The 20,498-nt window shown below is 39.9% G+C and overlaps 1 protein-coding gene across 10 annotated transcripts in view; it reads left to right on the forward strand.

Moving 5' to 3' along the window:
- Positions 1-20,498, forward strand: part of DIP2C (disco interacting protein 2 homolog C) — a 2,757,794-nt gene that overhangs the window by 1,818,166 nt on the left and 919,130 nt on the right. For all 10 annotated transcript variants that reach the window (XM_044064688.1, XM_044064689.1, XM_044064690.1 and 7 more), the window contains one exon: positions 17,786-17,922. In XM_044064688.1, coding sequence (XP_043920623.1) covers positions 17,786-17,922 — 137 coding nt within the window. The remainder of the gene's footprint in view (positions 1-17,785; positions 17,923-20,498) is intronic.

Consider the following 20,498-nt stretch of genomic DNA (forward strand, 5'->3'; position numbering starts at 1 on the left):
CTTTACTTCTCTTTTTAGTGGCTTAGTGTTTTTCTAAGAACTGCATAGTAAAATCAGAAGAGCGAATGTCATTTAGAGGCAAAGTTTGTCAAATTACGCATGGCTGGTACCGTGGTATATTTTCATCTTCAGCATAAGCAAATTGTTTCGTTGTTTACAGGGTATATTCAGCTCTTTCTGGATGTAAATGGAGCATTAAATGCTGAAGCATGCATAGTTTGCCCGAATTTCAGTAGGCTTGAATTTTTAGTCTGACTGTTAGATTCACACCTGATAGCTTTCTGAGTGGTGGCTTGTCCTGCTCGATCTTACCTCAGTGATTGGGAAAAAGTGGACTGATTGGTTAAGACGGAGCTAATCAACAGGCAATGGGGGTAAAGTGAACTGAGGGAAACCTATAACTGTTGACCCACACAACAATAAATGTATGTGGATGACACTAGTTATATGATTCCGTATTTTATGGGATCTTAGGTTACCTTGAAATGTACTTTTAGAAATCCTGGGTATAGTTCCGTGCTTTTATTAAACAAGTTGGTGGATTGGTCAATAAGACACACTTAGCTACAACTATGAACAAATAGGCAGTTAAAGTTTTGTGACATTAAACAGCCTTAACAGTATGGGTTGTGACATTACAACCATTAGGCAATGGTATTGGGTTAAAGCTGCGCAAAAAACAGACATAAAATTCTTCTTGTGATCTAAAAATACAGTGGTTTACAATGAAAAATAAAAAAAAATAATAACAGAACAGTAATCAGCATTTGTATGCTATACGCTAAGCTGGATTCTGCCTCTACACTCACTCTATTCTAAAGCTTATTCTTTTGACCACTGTTATCTCCAGACTGTGTTCTTACACTACTAAACTTCTTTTATGGTTGAACCTTCAAACCTACCCCTATTGCCCATCCTGGCAATAGCCCAAACTCTCTAAAACCCACCTATTTATAATTCTCTCATCTTACATAAAATTTACACCTAGCTCTACCTTACCATCTGGATCTATCGCATATTATGTATGGTACTGTTAAAAACCTTGAGCTAGCTGCCCAGTTTCTATTTTGTATTGAACCCTGCATGATTATCAGAATGTACTGTTTGTTAGCTCTCCTCTGTATGGCACTGTAATGAATTATACTATGCTGCTCATCTGTAATATATATGTTATTGTTTGTCACATATTATACTATATGTACTGTGTAATACTTATTTTATGTTTATGGAGCTTTTTTTTCCGGGCCTCCACTGCAAATGGGCTCACCTTGGCCCAGTGGACCATAAATACATAGTAAGCAGAGCTAAATATATGGACATTGGTAATTTACATTATATACCATTGTAAATGAAATGTGTGCTGGCTGGTTAGGTAATGGTCAACGATTAATGTATTGATTTTGCATGTATTTCTTCATGCTGCTCACGGTTGTTAGCTAGCATCAAGGTGGGGACATTTGTATTTAGCTAGTTGCTTTAATGGTTGATTTAAAAACTTTTTTTTATTTTATTGTATAGAAGTTGTTTACTGTTTGGATCCTTTGCAGTAGTAAATTTGCTGGTGCTACCTTTGAAAATATTTTTCCTATGTAGCTTTGTTGCAGGTTGGCTTTACCACTGTTTGATGATAAACATAGTGGACTTGTTGGTTCTCTAAGGTGACATTTAACTGTTAAATGATAATTTAACTATTTACAGCTCAGGCTGTTTAGAATGAGATTTGCTAAAGCAGTGACTGGTGGCATTTTTTTTTTAATGTGTAACCATAATGTTCTCTGGATCCATCTAGAGATAAACACTTACAAGCCATGTTTCCGTAACCTAAAGACTGTAGGTACATTGAACTGAGATTAGGGCAAATGGAGTTGGGCAGTATTCTGTTCTTAGTGTTATACTTTGTATAAGGATTAGGTTTGGGTATTACTTTGATACTTTTAGTTAGTTAGAAATATTTGAGAGACAGTATGTTGAGAGAATGTTAGGTACTGGTCAGATATGATTTATCAAGGTATATTTGTTGTCTGACACTTTGGTATACTTAGGGGATCTGAAATCACTAGTACCAGTTTATGTATTTATTTTTTAAGGGTTACTTTTTTAGTTTTTGATGTGAACTGAAAATCACTATGGTTGTTTTCTTGCAATTAATGATTAAGCTTTTGTTGGTCCACCAGTTCCAATTGTTATTGGTTAAGTCAGTTTGAAGTCTTGCTACAGATTTTCTTGTAGTTTGTTTTTTGAATTATGTAACAAAAGCACTGTGATGTCATCAGTTTATAATACACAGTTTGTTATACTGATAACGGTCAAAAAGGTTTAAAAAAGTGGCACTTCCTAATAGAGGTCCAGTAGCAGTGCCTTAAAAGCAATATACATTCCAAGTGGGAGAGGCAGATACAAGACGCGGTTTATAGAATTTATTGTACAGATATGTGAAGTGTGCTAAAAATTTTAACCTTTTTACCTTTTTGCATATTGACATTTCACTCAACAGAGCTGTTTTTTTAAGTTAAATTAAAATTATATTTGTTTTTTTTTTTTCTGTAACAGTTGATAAATATTTTACTAATACTGTTTTGGTTCAAACTACCCACAGAATATGATTATCTAGTGCACTGTAAAATTCCCATTTGTATAATTTCTAAATTATGTAAAATAAAAACATGCAGCCTAGCCCATTTTTCAGAAGATGTTTGTGTTTTACTCAAGTGGCACAGTGGTGTAGTGGTAACATTGTTGGCCTACAACAGTAGGTGCTCTGGCTTGATTCTTGGCTGGGGTGTCTTCTGTGCAGAGTCTGCGTATTCTTCCTTTGTTTATGTATTTTTTTTCTCCGGGTGCTCCACTTTCTTCCTACATGCCAAAGACATGCATGAGGTGGATTGGACACACTAAATTGGCCATTGATGTCCATGTGAGCATATGATCTAGGTGATGGTTACTGTTGATGTGACATCCTGACTCAGTATACAAAATGGGGAAAAGGAGGTTGATGCTGATGCCTTTGGTATTGTACTTACATTCTGTGAAGTGCTTTTCCAGTTTTTGTGAATCAGAATGGGTTTGCATTTTCTTTGTGTAATTTCCATAGGGCGAATGCATGCATGCCTTAAACTGAACAAGGAATGCTAGGCTTGTTGCTGCTGAGGTATGTGGAACATACAGAAATGAATGTGAGGGGACTTGCAGCTAGCTGAGCATACAATTGGTAGTTTCATGGTGGGGTTTAGTCAGTACTGCATTTTGGGAAGTGTAATGATGGCATCTGGATTGGCTTTTTGATGAGAGTGGTGGAATGTAGGTGAGCTGAAGGATTCAGAGGAACCTGAGGTAAATTGAAAATATTGTGGGTTGAGAGATGGGAGAGGAAAGCTATACATTAGCTTGCTAACAGAATGTCTGTGGACTCAGTAAGCACTTGGTCTTCCATTGCCTTGTCCATATCACAACTGTTCAGTTAGTGTTTATTTTATTTTGTGGAATTACACCCTTCCCTAAAACACTTTTGTGCTACTAAAGTGAGTTTGGTGTAATGGTTAAGAACTTCACCTCATAGACTACATGTACAGGGTTTGATTCTGACCTTGGTTTATTGGCTGGGCTTATAATGGCCCATCAGGGCAGTTAGCCTAGTATTCACCTATGATCATATGGGAAGCAGGACTATTCGACCTCGGACTGTCCGACCCCAATGCATTTCTATACAATTTCATGTATAAATTTATATGTATTGTATATGTGATTTTATAGTGGACAGTTCGACCCCGGAGTATTTGACCCCAGACTATATGACCCCAAATATATTCTAGTAAGTACTTTATCATTATGTTATTATTTAATCAATTATTCAATAAATACACTGTTAATTTTTCATTGTAAGTATATTTTATTTTTTTTAATTTAATCATCACATTGGTTAGTATAAATATAACACACAAACTTTTAACATTTATTAACTTGTGTTACGTTTTAACATTTTTTTTTTTTAAATTAAACACATTTTTTCAGATGTACCTGTCGTGTCAGTCTTATTAAAAGATTTTTATCTAATAGTGACACTAGACTGGGTACTCACTAGACTGCATCTTCCACAAACCATTCCTTTATCCATTACTGGTGAATCTAAAAGGCCTATTTTGTGGTATGTAAAGTAAAACAGGTTGTCTTTTTCACTTTCAGCTTTTAATCTCCAGTAGTATGTTCAACTGAAATTAAGAACTATATCAACCCTTGAAATCCTGATGTTACGATTATTATTTCTATAGTTCGTAGCTTCCGTTCATTTTTTTTTCTGTATGTACTATATCTGTGTTTACTAGAGTAGAACGTTGAACAGAAACTGCAAACTATAGCAACCTTTGTAATATGGATGTTATTATTATTTTTATAGTCCATATTTTCCATTCATTGCTTCTTTATCTACTATATCTGTCTTTACTGCATGAGAACGCTGAACGGAAACTACGAACTAGTCCCTTGTTTCCATTTATTGTTTTTTTTTGTTTGTTTTTTTACTTAGTACATCGCTGTTTCTTTTTTGACTTTGTGTGTACAATGTGATTGGGCAATGAGGTCACATGATTAAGGCATAGGACAGTAGGAAGTGTTCGTATTTGTACCAGGTAAAAGGGTTGCAGGGTCATAGGAGAAGGAACATTTTGAATTTTCTAGAGATACTGTCATTCTTTTTGTAATGTTTTGTTTAGGTCCAGCTGTCCAGGGTCGAATAGGTCAAATCATCCGGGGGCGAATCAGTGGAGTCCAAATGTCATGTACCCATCCTATGAACCTAAACTTTAATGTGGATGGGGCAAAGTCCTCAACTCTAATGCATTATAAACTATGAATGTCTACTTATGCATTATAAGTTGTAAATGCATTATAAACTATGAACATCTAGTTCTGCATTATAAGTTGTAAATGCATTATAAACTATGAACATCTAATTATGCATTATAAGTTGTAAATGCATTATGAACTATAAACGTCTAGTTCTGCCTTATAAGTTGTAAATGCATTATAAAATATGAGTTTGTGAAACTTGATCAACATTCTGTTTAGTCCCCAGTTCTGTGATGTAGAGAGAGAAAGTCCTGACTGTGACTCAGATGACCTGTGTTTGAATGGTAGCTCAGATGCTGGAGGAGCTGAGTGCGGAGGGGATGGGAGTGAGTGGCTGATGCCAGCTTTGCCCATTCTAAAGGGGGGGGGCTGTTTTCAGAGATGCTTCTAGCTGTCCAATTGGTACTACATAGGTAGAAGGGCTTGCATGATACTGGAATGTCCGGGGCCAAGTTTGTGGTCACTAAAAAGCAGATGGAAGCATGCATATATGTATGGAGGGTGCAGTGGGACCCCACAGTGATATGGGTACTTACGTCAGCGAGGGGGGGGTGTCATCTCATTAAAGACAGTTCATTTAAACCATTTTTGTTAACAGTGGAGACTTCCTTTCTTCACAGTTGTGTGTACTAAGATTTAGTATATATAATTCTAGGGTGTGTGGGAGGTGCATGGGGGCTTCCTTCTTCAAAAAAATTATTTTAATGTTCACTGAAAATGGATTTTGTAAACTGATTGTTTTTTTGTGCGTGTTTGAAATGAATTTGGGGAGAGGTAGGGCCTTACAGAAATGCACTCATTTACTGGAATGCCATTGAGGACGCATGTTTCCATGGTTGCAGGTATAAAGGCAAAAAGGATCTAAAAAGTGCTTAGAGATGAGAAGTAAAAGTATTAAGTTACAAAAATTACTTATGAGAAACAGTCCATCAAATTATCTTTTTTTTTTTTTTGAGCAAGAATAAAGGAAAAGCTTGAAGGAAATTATTCATTAGAATATTTATTTCCCAGACTCAACATGCTAATCTAGTCTTTCCTTGGTGGGGGGGAGACATCTGTATCTCCCATGTTGGTGCTATATAAACTTACAACACCTTGTGCTTATAACCAGTTCCAAGGCTGCGTTATTTTGAGGATGAGGGAAGTATTTCTGTTTGAAAACGTAAATATTTTTCAGAGATGTATCAGCTCTGCTGTTAGCTATCCCTAGATCCTATTGTGATGAGCAGTGGTTCACTGAACTTTGTTGGCTTTTTAATTTGATGGTTCATGTTTTGATGTCTTTCCAGCACAAAGTTACTGTGTGCCTCTTTCTTGTTTTTGTACTGTAGACAAAAGTTCTGCTGGCCATTTCTAGTGAAAGGATGAATTCTTGACCACCAGACCAGAAGAAACTCCCTTCATTTTTAGTTTTTGTTTAGGTCTCAATTTCAAGTCCCCAGTTTGAAAATGATTCTATGCTATGAGAGCCTATGATTCACATACATTCGAATACGGGTCTATATCATTGTCGAACACACTAAAATGTCAAGCACCTCTTTGAACCGTATTTGTCGAATCTTCAATCCGTTGAATGATTGTTTCAGCAAAACTTTTTCCCAGGGTAAGTAACAAGTAGGCCCACAACTGAGCACATCAAGAACAGCATTATTTAAAACCCAACCTGGTGGAGGCTGTGCCACCCACACACCCCATAACTAAATATACCAACTCTGAGATCGCACTACAGTGGGGAAAAGGGCAAATTCCTGATAATGGCCCACTGGTTACTTTCCGTGGGAAAAATTTCACTGAAATGATTGTTCCGATGAAAACTTTGACAAGTAGGGTTCGACAGAGAGGTGTTCGTTTAGTGCATTCGACAGTATGATATAGACCCATTCAATACAGCATACAGATTATTTACATTTTTATATTTGCTGTTTTTTTTCTTAAAGTTTTACTATGAATCGGCAAATCCTTTAGTCATTTTGGGAAATCCTGACCTAATAGAACTTGTGTTTTTTTTCTTTGCTGGAACAGGGTAGCCCTGGGTATAGTGAGGGATCTTTATTCCCACTCCTCATTTGCTCTATGTAAATGAACTAGGCAGTCACACCATGTTAGGAAAGGGGAGAAGAAAACAGAGATTTAGTAGGTCATAATTTCCAAAAATGCAGTTTCAGCATAAAAGGTTTTGCATACTTTTCTCATTTTATAATGGCTTGTTGAGAGGCTGTCCACACTGGGTTCACACTTTCCAGCACAATTTTGTACTGTTTTTCCAAACTACTCAAGCTCCATGGTGAGTTGTTTCTGCTTATATTTCTCCACTTGCTTAGACGGTGGGTGGCCCTCATTGGTCCTGTTCTTTATATCTTCTTGAACTTTTCGGTTTTCCACTGTTAACTCTCAGCATAGACTTTTTGTCTTTCTGTCTTTATGAGGTACTTTGTTTTTCTGTCTTTGTGAGGTACTGAGCCAGAATGTCCTCAGCTAGGAGTGAGGTCTCTTTTGTAGACTCTGTATGGGAAGTTACCAAGGATCTTCAGAAAGGGAGTGGGATGCTATCTATTGTTGGGAGCCTTGTTTTATATATTTTAACCTCATTTTTTCCCTTGTGCTGTATTCAGTCTTCCATAGAATTTGAATGCTGTTAGTTTGATATTGTAGACAATAGCTGATTTTTTTTTTTTTTATTATTATTATCTTTCCTGCTTTGGCTGCCACTGCAGTAGCAGGGACCTCAGTGACCAGTAATAACTACTCAATGGTACAAAGTATTTTTCTTCATTGATACTTCTACGTCTGGTTTTGCTTTTTTTCTTTAAGTATTCAGTAGACATTTGGTGGACAGGGAAGGGGAAGGTGGTGGCAGCTGCGTATGACAATTAGGAAACTTGGTGAGATGCCGATTAGTTTTTGTTGGCTTACTCCTACCTGAATATTTATTCTTTTTTGAAACGCCTTTATTGAAATATCACTTGTGACATAGGCAAACTTACATTTATAGAAAAAATAATCAAACCATATTAACAGCTTTACATTTACAAACATTGTACATCACATGTATTGTTCTATACCTTTAATCAAAGTAGTATTACATAACTTGTTCATTTCCGTAATTCTCTTAAACCTCATTTCTCCCCCAAAACATTTTTCTGCATGTATTGTTCCCATAATTTCCATTTTTTTATGTAATTTGTCCCTACTCTTTTATAAAGATCCCACTTCCTGTTTTTTTTTTTTTTCTCTTTTACAATACTCTCTTCAAGTATGGTTGGTTTACACTTTGATTTAAATTTTCAAGTAATTGCTTTTTTGGCAGTCGCCAGAATTAAACTTAACAGGGCCTTACTATGTCTAGGCAATTCAGATCTTTTGTATCCCAGCTCAAAAATTCCTTGGTTAACTCATTTACTAGTCTGCAGGGAATTTTTAAAGCCTGCCAACTCATTACATTCCGAAAACATATGCTCATAGGTACAGCTTTCTTCCCCATCACACCTCCAACATTTGCCATCTTCCCGAGGAAAAATTCTTTGGAGTCTGTTTGGTGTATAAAAGTGTCTCTGTAAGCACTTCCAGGCAAAATTCCTAAATTTTCTAGATTTTGTCTTATATGTGGGAGCCATACATATGTCCTCCCATTGTTTTTTTGTGATTTGCTTATCTGCTAATTATCCCCTTTTTAACAGTAGCTTCTGTTCTAGCTTCAGTTAAAAATTCAACCAATGCAGGTCTTTCATTTAGGATTTCCATATCATTTTATCTTTGTCTATAAACTGATATCAATCCCTGACAGGGAAGGCAATCTCTAGCTTTCAGTCCAGATGTCTTCTTGGCCTCTTCCCGCTCTATTACCTTTCCCTCACTAATTATTTGTTCCCAATATGTTGGTTCCTTTGCCAGCTTCCTCCAGTAAATTTCATCCCCCTCTTGCCTAATCTCTGTGCCCCTAGTTGCAGTTATCCCTATTGGCAGAATCTCCTTTCTCCATTCCCATGTTGGCTTAGTTCTTAGAGTACTTTCTGCTATTTTATGAATATAATATTCTTTCTCTCCCTTTTTAATTTCTTCAAATCTTTTGGGTTTCTAATACCATGATGGGAATGGACCCAGTTCCTAAGTCAAAATACGATTAAAGTTCATGAAATCAGTATTGTTTCACTCTTTGATGTCAGCCAAAAGTGCTCTTTACAGCACCTGCAATGTGCCCAGTAATGTCTTTTTCTGCAATTCGTACAGAATTACAACTGTTGGTAGCATATCTAAATATGATTGTAGATTCTTTTTTTATAAGACCCGATGTTCTTCGTGTTTCACTGTTGCAGTCATCACATTTGGGTTATCCCTGCTGGGGTAGCCCTCGGCCGGCCTGAATACCAGAGCTCGGTTGCTGTCGCTTGAAGACTGACGTCAGGTCGTCAGTGGTATAAAGGAAGGCAGCCGACGCCATTACATCAGTCTTTCTTGCCGTGGAGCCCAAAGCAGAAGCAGTTCGCGTGAGTGCCGGTCAGCCATTACCTGACTTTCGTTTCCGAACTGAAGTTGAATTCTTCTAAAGCTAAGTACCCCGCTGGGGATCCTTTTTTCTTGCACTAATCAATGTCAGAAAAAGTTAATAATTGTCTCACCTGTGGAAAGCAAATACCACACCGGGACTTCCACTACTACTGCGTCACTTGTCTAGGTCCAGACGATGATGTCCCTTCTTGTCAGTTCTGTGCTTTGTTTAACTCCAGAACTATTCATTGTTGGGCCCTTATTATAGCCAGATATATAGGGGTTGGGAGGGTGGCCAAATGGTTAAGGTGTTTGCCTTATAAACACAAGGTGCAGGGTTGGAGTCTCACAAGGGATAATTGGCTAGGCTTAAAATTGCTCGCAAGGGCAGTTAGTTTAGTACTAATCTATGAACCTATTTCCATTTACAGTCCTCAAATTCCAATATGGCTCATGTAAGCCATCTGACAGCAGACCTTCTGAAAAAACGTAAAGATAAAGACAGAAACAGACCGCAGAGGACTAAACCTTCCAACGACGCTACCGCCAAGCTGGTCATTAGTCCTCCGGAATTCAGAGAGGTGCTTTTGCAGCCTTGATGCCCACTTCAGTTAATTCGCAGGCCTCTACCGAAACCCTTTCAGAGTCCGGTATGTCACAGAACTCTTCTTCCTCTAAGGATCCTGCAGTCGTCTCTACCTTGGATGGGTCCGGAGCCGCTATGCAGGCACAGGCTTTCAAGGAACTCCTTTACAACACCGAATCCAGACATAAACCGACGCCTTCTTTCTCTGCTACCATTCTTTCTAAAACAGCCAAGTTTCTTAGGCCCAGGGGTCAAACAACCCCCAAGAAACAGACATCCAGCCATTCTTTGGCGCCTGCTCTCTTGCCTCAGCCACAAATGCTTAAAATGGCAGAGGACTTTATCATGCTGATTAGGGGAAGCCAAGCCACTCCCTCAAAGAGAAAAAGAGATTTGTCTTTAGTAGTTTTGTCTGAATAAGAGTCAGATGAATCTGATGCATCTGACTATGAAGACATGCAGCCCCCCTCCACATATGAGGGTTCTGATGCAGAGCAATCTATTCCTTCAGCCTCTCCCCCCAGAGGATTTTTCCTTTGGGGAAACCCTGCATACTTTTAAGGGAGCATTTCAAATGGGAGAGTCAAGACTACCCACAGTCTAAAAAGAGACTCAGAGAGTTCCTGGACCTTCCACAGCACAGGCCCCTTAGCCACCCCCCCAGTCCTAGATGTAGTGGATGATGTCTTCCTAGAATCCAGCTTGACTCCAGATGCCCTCCCTCCTGCTTCCAGAAAACCAGACAGGTACTACAGAGTCCCTGACTCTCTCAAATATCATTTTAAAAACCCAACAGCAGAACCTGAGGTCATTACTCAAGGGCCAAAAGAGATTAAAGCAACCTCAGCTAAGAATCCCACCCCCTCCGACAGGGATTCCCGAGCACTGGACAAATGTGGTAAAAAAGTATACACCTCAGCTACTCTTGTTATCAGGGCACTAAATTGTGTCAGTTACATATGCTTAAATATCAGCAACATACCTTGGAACTCCTTAAGCCAGAAATGTCCTCCTTTTCTGCATGGGCAGAATCTAAAGATTTACAGGAATTAATGCATTCTGCAAGTCAGGTAACTAAACACACTTTGCACTGCAGTTTTGATGCCCTAGAAGCTTCTTGCAGGGCAGCAGTCACTGGATCTGTCATTAAAAGACATGCATGGCTTAAGGAACAACCCCTGCCAGACCACGTCAAATCAAAATTGTTGGATTCACCCTTGCACAAAGATAACTTATTTGGTACTAAAGCAGAAGAGGCTTTAAAAAAGATGGAAGAAAAAGCAAAATCTATGCAGACTGTTAAAGATTTCTTACAGGTACAGCCCCCTAGGTTCATTTCTTACAGGTACAGCCCCCTAGGTTCAGCAGGCATTTTCCTTCCAAGCACTGGTCCTTTCCTGCACCTAGTAAACAGGGCCAGCCTAGGCCCCATGGAAACAGATCTCCAAGATAGCAGTCCCACGGGTTGCAGAGATCTAAGCAATGGACTGCCTGCACTTCAAAACCAGGGAGTTCTAAGCTACCCCCTTATGGTAAGAACTCACAATGACTCATCCCCTCCCCACCTCACCTCTGCCCACCATCACATACCCCTAGGAGGAAAACTCTCCTTTCACTCAAGCACCTGGGCCACCATTACCAAGGACCAATGGGTTCTGAACATTATGTCTCAGGGGTACAAATTCTCCTTCCACACCCTTCCAACCCCAAAAGTGTTCCCAGATCTACCACCAAATCAGTGGGCAGAGGCTCAAAAGCAAATCCATACCCTGCTCTCTTTGGTAGCAGTAGAACACGTTCCTGCAGAGCACATAGGCCAAAGCTTCTACTCCAGACTTTTTCTGGTACCCAGAAAAGAGGGCACCTGGTGCCCCATCCTTGATCTATCCATTCTAAACACCTTCCTGGTGATTCCAAAATTCAAAATGCTCACCCTCCAGCAGCTTTTACCCATGCTGTCCAAGGATGCTTGGCTAGTCACCGTGGACCTAAAAGAGGCCTACCTCCACATTCCCATCAGGGAGTCCTGCAGAAAATACATTTGCTTCAGGGCTCTCAACACTTTCAGTTTTCTGCACTTTCCTTTGGCTTATCTACTGCTCCCAGAGTTTTCACAAAATGCCTGGCTGCGGCTATTGCTTTATGCAGACAAAGAAATTTTCAAATTTACCCCTACTTAGATGACTACCTTATTTAGGCAGACAGCAAGGAAAAGCTGCTCAAAGACCTGGCTTTTGTAAAGGACCTACTAACCTCCTTAGGGTACACAATCAATGAAAAGAAATCCAAACATGTACCCACCAAAAGGATAATCTTCCTGGGAGCAAGTCTGGACACAGCATCCCAGATGGCATGCCTAACACCAGAGAAACAAAGTTTCCTATCAGCTTACGTCTGCCAACTGGCCACCAGGCCCCAGCTTTCTGCAAGGGAAATCCTACAAGCCCTGGGGTTTATGGCATCTTGCATACTCCATATGCCAGACTGCATATGAGGAAACTTCAATGGTACCTTAAGAGCCTTTGGTGTCAGCACTCTCAAGATCTGGAAACTTTTACCTATTATTCCTTGCCTGATGGAGGAATTTCTTTGGTGGGCAACAACCTGCTCCCACAACAAAGGACTGCCCTTATCCCCACACACCGCCATCCAGACCCTCACCACAGACGCATCAGATGCTTGAGGTGCACACCTGGATGGCAGGTGCATACAGGGCCAATGGAACCCCCAGCATCTCCCCCTGCACATCAGTCTAAAAGAGGAGATGGCTGTGCAGCAGGCCTTGATAGCTTTCAAACCCCTTCTCTCTCCAGGGTTTCTCCTGATCAAAACAGACAGCACCACAGTGATGTGGTACATCAACAAGCATGGAGGGACTCACTCCTACCCACTGTGCAGGCTGGCCATGACCCTTCGGTTCACAGCCTCTTCCATGCATCTACACCTTTTAGCACTATACCCGCCAGGCTCTCTCTACTCCCTGGCAGACCAATTAAGCAGAAAACTGTTGAACCCCACGAGTGGCAGCTCAACAGAAACATCTTCTTACTAATAACTCAGAAATGGGGAACCCTGGAGGTCAACCTCTTTGCCTCCCACACCAACCATCAACTCAGCAAATTCTGCACCAGGGAGCATCACTGCATGGCATGGAAAGTCGTTGCCCTGTCCTTCCTCTGGGTAAAACTCTTGGTCTATGCCTTTCCTCCCCTACCTCTCATTCCCAAGGTACTGATCAAAATAAGGGAGGAAAAACCAAGGACCATTCTCATAGCTCCAGACTGGCACAGACAGCATTGGTACCCCTTGGTGCGCACCCTGTCCCCACTGCCCCCATGGAATCTTCCTCAGTTTCCCAACCTCCTAACCCAGAGGGAACAGGAATTCATGCATCCCCAATTGCAGTCACTCAATTTGGCAGCTTGGCTTGTAACCTGACCCCTGACCAATCTGCCCTCCTCCATAAACAGGTTCTGGATGTTATCCGAGAGGCCAGATGCCCTAGCACCAGAAAGTCTTATGCAGATAAATGGAAAAGGTTCTGCACCTGGATCCAGGCTAAGGGGGGGCAATACGGCACAGACCTCCATCCCTCTCATCCTGGATTACTTAGCTGACCTACCACACAGTGGCTTCTCTTTCTCCTCTATAAAAATTCATGCCTCTGCTATTTCTACTCATTTTCCAACTGAGCAGCCTCTTTTTTCACACCCACTGATCAAGCAGTTCCTCAGAAGGGCTAACAACTTGAGGCCCCCCAGAAGAGCACCAACACCAGCTGGGGACCTTAACTTTGTCTTTGAAAAGCTCACCCTTCCTCCATTCGAACCAGCTTCTTCTGCAGAGCTAAAATTTCTGTCCTGGAAGACAGCCTTCCTCTTGGCCATCACTTCTGCCAGAAGAGTCTCTGAGCTGCAAGCACTCATGGCAGTGGAACTCTTCATCATCTTCTATGCAGACATGGTATCCCTCAGAACTAATCCATCCTTCATGCCCAAGGTGGTGTCCAGTGCGGCTTTCAACCAATCCATCCATTTGCCCACCTTCTTTCCTAACCCTCAAAACAAGGGGGAAAGGATTCTGTGTTCTCTAGATGTGCACTGACAGCTCAGATACTCTCTGGACAGGACTAAACCCTTCAGTAAATCTGATCAACTGCGGGTTAGCTTTGCTTCAGGGGCAGAGGGCAAAGCCATCTCCAACCAAACCATTTCCAAATGGATAGCACACTGCATCCATTTCTGCTACAAACAGCATGGCAAGCCTCCCCCCAAGGGGATCAGGACCCACTCCACCAGAGCAGCCTCCACCTCTGCAGCATTCCTCAGAGGAGTCCCCACCAGGGACATCCTTGAGGCTGCCATCTGGACATCTGTTCACACCTTTACCAAACATCACCACCTGACTATCTTTTCTAAATCCAGGGCAGGTTTTGCCTCGGCAGTCTTGCAGGGCATCCTAGCCAGCCCCTAGCTTCCTTGACTGCCTCCACCTATTTCCTTAGCTTTGGGACTCTACCCAAATGAGTGAAACACGAAGAACATAGTACAGTTGTGTGCACACTTACCATAAATGTAAATGTTCGAGTGTATTCACTGTTGCAGTCCTAGTTTCCCTCCCTCCTTCACACTTTCTTTTTTGTTACCTTTCTTCCTTGTTGTTCTATTTTCCTTACAAGGAACATATTGGTATTTTTTTTTCCACTGGTGAGTCCTGCCACCAGAGCCTGGCCTCCTATTTTGGGGGCTCCTGACCGGTTAGTGCAAGAACAACTGATGTAATGGCATCAGCTGCCTTCCTTTATGCCACTGACGACCTGACGTCAGTCTTCAAGTGACAGCAACTGACGCAGAAATACTAAGTCTCTGGTATGCAGGCCGGCCGAGGGCTACCCCAGCAGGGATAACCCAAATGTGATGACTGCAACAGTGAAGACACTCGACATCTACATTTATGGTAAGTGTACACAACTGTACTTTGTTCCTACTACTGTTAGAACTATCTGGTTATCTTTCTTCCACATTGCTCTCATTTCTGTTTGCAAATCTTGATATTTTTATGACTTTGTGTCTCTCTGTACGCAGGATAATGTAGTCACTGGGTATGGCGATTTCAATGGTCAGTGCTACTTTTGTCATCTTTTCTTGGACCACTATATCTGGTTTTCTAACATCTGTCTTTTGAACTATTGGCAATGGATGATCCCATGTGATGTAGACGTCATCATTTTCTATGATGCTTTGTTGCTCATGTTTCCAGTGTTTTTCAGCCACTTCAATACGATAATGTTTGCACAATCCCTAGTGCAACAGTATCACCACATTATTATGCCTTTCAGTATACAGTCCTTCTGCCATTAGTATGTTGCAACCAGCAATGAGGTGTGCAGCTGTTTCCAATTCTATTTTACAAAACCTACATTTGTCTGTTTCTCCCACATGTTCAATGGACTTTGTAAACCAACGTGTACGTAGCCCACTATCTTGTGCGGCCAATATTAATCTTTCATCTCTTGGTTTGAATTCACCTCTCCTTAACCATTCCTGCATTCATTCCTGATGAACATGAGGTTCTTCCAGAAGTTTTCTATACTTGCAACTATATTTATAGATTTTCCACATTTCTTGCCTTCTCATCTGGTCCTTCCCCTTGTATTCTTTCTTTTGTTTTTTGGCACATTCAGTTGCTGCCTGGTTTTTATCCACTTGTGGTTTGATTTCCATTCCTGCTTGACGCTGATATGGTTCGGCTAGCCCAAGCAGGGAAGTCATCTTAGATTTATTCTCCTCATGTTTGAAAACTTTCACTAAATTTGGGTTTTGTGGAGTCCCACAGTTGCAGATCTGTACATGTTATCAATTTCAAGGAGGCCCATCCCTCCTTCGGAATGGGGAATATATAATCTTGGTATGCAATGATTTTTATAAATCATTTAGTAAGCATGAAGCACCCTTCTTGTTTTCCTGTCTAATCTATCCAACACATTTTGGGGCCAGTCATTCACTCCAAATCTGTAAGTTAGGACAGGAAATGCAAATTGTTTTTTATAGCTTGGATTTTGTTCCTAGTTGTCAATGCTGTTTTCAGGATTAATTTAAGTATTCTAAAGTACTCTTTACTAAGTTTTATTCACATTTTCAATTCCCAAATATTTATACACTCCCTTGTTATTCTCCTTAAAGAACTGCATCCAGAATACCACACCTTATTTCATGATGTATCCCCCCCACATACTTTATCAACCCTTTCCACTTTGAATTGTAGCCTTCTGGTTGTGTTATGGATTAGAGCCTTGCCTGTGTAGCTCTAAAATATCCATTCAAATTAGGTAATCCTAAACCTCTTTGTTCTATTGGGACAATAGGCTTATCCCACTTGATGTTTGCCCCCTACCCATCACAGATAAAATTCTTCCAACTCTTTTGCTATCCACAGCTTCTCATCTGGTTGATAAAAACATGCCTGACCTGTATTAAAAACTAAAGGGAGTTAAAACATTTTAACTGATTGCGTCTTGCTATCCATAACCATAAAAAAGAGCTTCCAGTTTCTCAGTTTTTTTATTATTTTTTGTTTAGTCTCTTTAGTCTCTTCTCACATATCCTTAGCTGCCATAACAGAATCCTTTTTACTCATATTTCTAAGTATTTAATTTTATCATGTGCCCATAAATATGGGCATTGCTTTACCAGTTCATGTGTGGGTGGATTGTTTACAGCTGTACCATTTGTTTTATATCCTGAAAAAAGTGCAACAGTCTCAGAATGTTCAACAACACTGAGATGTCCTTTTCAAGTTCCAAATAATATCTGCAAATAAAGCCAACTTTTCTTGAACACCATACCAATTATATCCTTGAATTTATGAGTCCCTTATTTTATTTGCTATTAGCTCTAAACATAATGCAAATAAAGGGTAAAGAGGACACTGCTGTCTGGTTCTTCTGTTCAGATGCAACTTACCACTTTGATTTTTGCCTCCAGTCCGTAATATATAATTTTAATTAACTTTATTATTGTATTAGGAAATGTAAATGCTTCCATTACCCTAGTCTTGAAATCCCAACTTACTATGTCAAATGCTTTCTCTGTATCAAGACCCACCAACAACAGTGGCATTTTCTTACATTCTGCTTCCCTCTGGATCGTCATTGCTGTGTTAATGTTTACATCAGTAGTATTTTAGAAGGAAGTTTATTTCTTACTGTAATTTTATTCCATAATCTTGGAAGCTGTTTTCTAAAGCATCTATTAGTTTTTCTGTTGCTGATATTATATTTTAGTATTAGGTTCCCCACTCTGGATTTTTTTAAATATTTTTTCTCCCACATGTCTGACCATCAGATGACCCCAGTATTTCTCCTTAAACAGTGTCTACCTACCCCGGCCTGACTCCCCTAGACTTGCTCTAATTAAGGTTGGGGACACCAAAGAGATCAAGGTGTCTTGGGACAGTGTCACATGATTGCCGTAGTAGCAGTAGTCTTTTTTTTTTTTTTCTCTCACCCCTGTGCTCTCTGACTAACACTCAGAGGGTGAGACATGCAGTGGGTTTTAGCACTGCTTTATTTGGATTTTAGTTCCCCCAACGGTGTGTTCTAGGCATAGACGTTAAATAGAACTAGCTCAATCATTGTCTTATATAGACCAGTCAGTGGTCACTTGTCAGTATACTGGATCACTGCTATAGTCATTTATTTTCCAGGCTATCTTGCAGAAAATGTCTTTATTGTTTTATTTACCTGTTTACTGTGTCTTACTAACTTTTCTGTGTTTAGCAAGCTTTTAATAACATCACAGTTCCATTTTACTTGACTATTTGTCTACATTTTGAATGTACTACTCGTACCATCTTGTTTTTTTTTCTTCACAGCTATAATTTGTTCTGTGAAACCGGATGGAGTTCCTCAGCTGTGTAGAACAGATGAGATTGGAGAAATCTGTGTGTGCTCCATTGCCACGGGTACATCCTATTATGGCCTCTCGGGCATGACCAAGAACACATTTGAAGTAAGTCTGCTGAAGCAAATGAAGCGAACCATTCTTGTCGAAAACTTCCAGTTTATCTAGTTGTATATACATGTATGTAAAAACAAACTGTCATTGTATTGCTGGTAATATACTTTGTATTATTGGTAGATGTGGTGACTGTAATTCAGGTAAGTTTCCTTGCTACATTTTCTGGAACCACCTAAGACAATCGTTAGATCAGTCGTTGATAGCAATGTGTGCTGAGTCTAAGTTCCAACTCTTTTTTTCAAGCAGCATTTTTAATGCACCTTTTCTTGCTTGGAGGAAATTTTTGTTACATGGTCTTTCAATTTAGACAACGTTCTTGTTTGTAAAGAGCATTAAGTTCCAGCTCAGCATATCTATCTTTTGATATCATTTATTTTAGCTGAGATATTGCTAAGTAGGAATAATGCACTGTAGTCACTGGGTGTAGAAATTTCAATGATCAATGCTACTTTGGCCTTCTTTTCAAGGACTACTATGTCTGTTTTTCTCGCATCTGTTTTTGAACTGTTGGTATTAGGTAATCCCATGTGATATAAACTTCATGTTCTATAATGTTTTGTGGCTCGTGTTTCCAATGTTTTTCAGCTACTTCAATATTGTAATGTTTGCACAATGCCCAAGGCAACAGTCTTGTAACATTATTGTGAGTTTCAGCATACAGTACTTCTGCCATTAGTATAGTACAACCAGCAACAATATCTGCGACTGTTTCCAGTTCTGTTTTACAAAGTGGACATAAAAAGTGAAAATGAGACCACAATAAATAATTTCAAAATTTTCCCACCTTTAATGTGACCTATAACCTGTACAATTCAATTGAAAAACAAATCTGTTAGGGAAAAAATATAAAAAACGTACAATAAGCTGGTTACATAAGTGTGCACACCCTTAAACTAATACTTTGTTGAAGCATCTTTTGCTTTAATTATAGCATTCAGTCTTTTTGGGTACACACCTGCCATCAATTAGAGAGACTCTGATTAACCCGAAGTAAAGTTCAGCTGTCCTAGTAGGGTTTTCTTGACATTTGCTCAGTTGTCTGTTACAGCAAAAGCCATGGTTCGCAGAGAGCTTACAAAGCATGAAAGGGATCTCATCGTTGAAAGGTATCAGTCAGGAGAAGGGTACAAAAAATTTCCGCACCATTGGGTATACCATGGAACACAGTGAAGACAATCATCAAAAAGTGGAGAACATTTGGGGCAAGAGTGACGTTGCAAAGAACTGGACATCCCTCCAAAATTGATGAAAAGATGAGAGGAAAAGTGGTCAGGGAGGCTACCAAGAGACCTAGAGCAACACTGAAGGAGCTGCAGGAATTTCTGGCAAGTACTGGTTGTGTACTACATATGACAACAATCATCCGTATGTCTGGACTGTGGGCAAGACAAAAACCTTTTCTTATACAGAAAAACATCCAGGCCTGGCTAAAATTTGCAAAACAATACATCAAGTCTCCCAAAAGCATGTGGGAAAATGTGTTGTGGTCTGATGAGACCAAGGTTGAACTTTCTGGCTACAATTCCAAAAGGTACATTTGGCGCAAAAACAACACTTAGCATCACCAAAAGAACATCACCACAGTGAAGCATGGTGGTGGCAGTATCACATTTTGGGGTTGCTTTTCTTCAGCTGAAACTGGGGCTTTAGTCAAGGTAGAGGGAATTATGAACAGTTCCAAGTACCAGTCACTTTTGGCCCAAAACCTTTAGGCATCTGCTAGAAAGCAGAAGATGAAGAGGAATTTTACCTTTTAACATGACAATGACCCCAAGCATACATCCAAATCAACAAAAGAATGGCTTCACTAGAAGAAAATTAAAGTTTTGGAATGACCCAGCCAGGGCCCAGACTTAAATCCAATAGAAAATCTCTGGGGTGACCTGAAGAGGGTGGTGCAAAAGAGATGCCCTCGTAATCTGATATTTGGAGAGCTTTTGCAAGGAAGAGTGAGCAAATATTGCCAAGTCAAGATATGCCATGCTGATAGACTCCTACCCAAGAAGACTGAATACTGTAATTAAATCAATAGATGTTTTAACAAAGTATTAGTTTAAGGGTGTGCACACTTATGCAACCAGTTTTATTGTACATTTTCTATTTTTTATATTTTTTCCTCTAACGGATTTGATTGTTTTTAAATTTAATTTTACAGGTTATAGGTCACATTAAAGGTGGGAAAAGTTTTGAAATGATTTGTTGTGGTCTCATTTTTTTCTATATCATAAAAACCTAGCATTTTAACAGGAGTGTGTACACTTTTTTATACCCACTGTACATTTGTCTGTTTCTCCCGCTTGTTCAATGGACTTTGTAAACCAGTGTGGATGTAGTCCACTATCTTGGGCTGCCAGTATTAACCTTTAGTCTTTTGGTTTAAATTCACCTTTCCTTAACCATTCCTGCATATAATCCTGATCAACATGAGGTTGTTCCAAGAGTTTTCTATACTTCCAGTTATATTTATGCATTTTCCACATGTCTCGCCTTCTCTTGTGATCCTTCACAGTATATTCCTTCTTTTGTTTTTGGCATATTCAGTTGCTGCCTGACTTTTATCTACTTCT

This window comes from Protopterus annectens, chromosome 3.part0 (genome assembly GCF_019279795.1).
Source record: "Protopterus annectens isolate FY-2018-M chromosome 3.part0, PAN1.0, whole genome shotgun sequence".
NCBI classification, from domain to species: Eukaryota; Metazoa; Chordata; order Ceratodontiformes; family Protopteridae; genus Protopterus; species Protopterus annectens.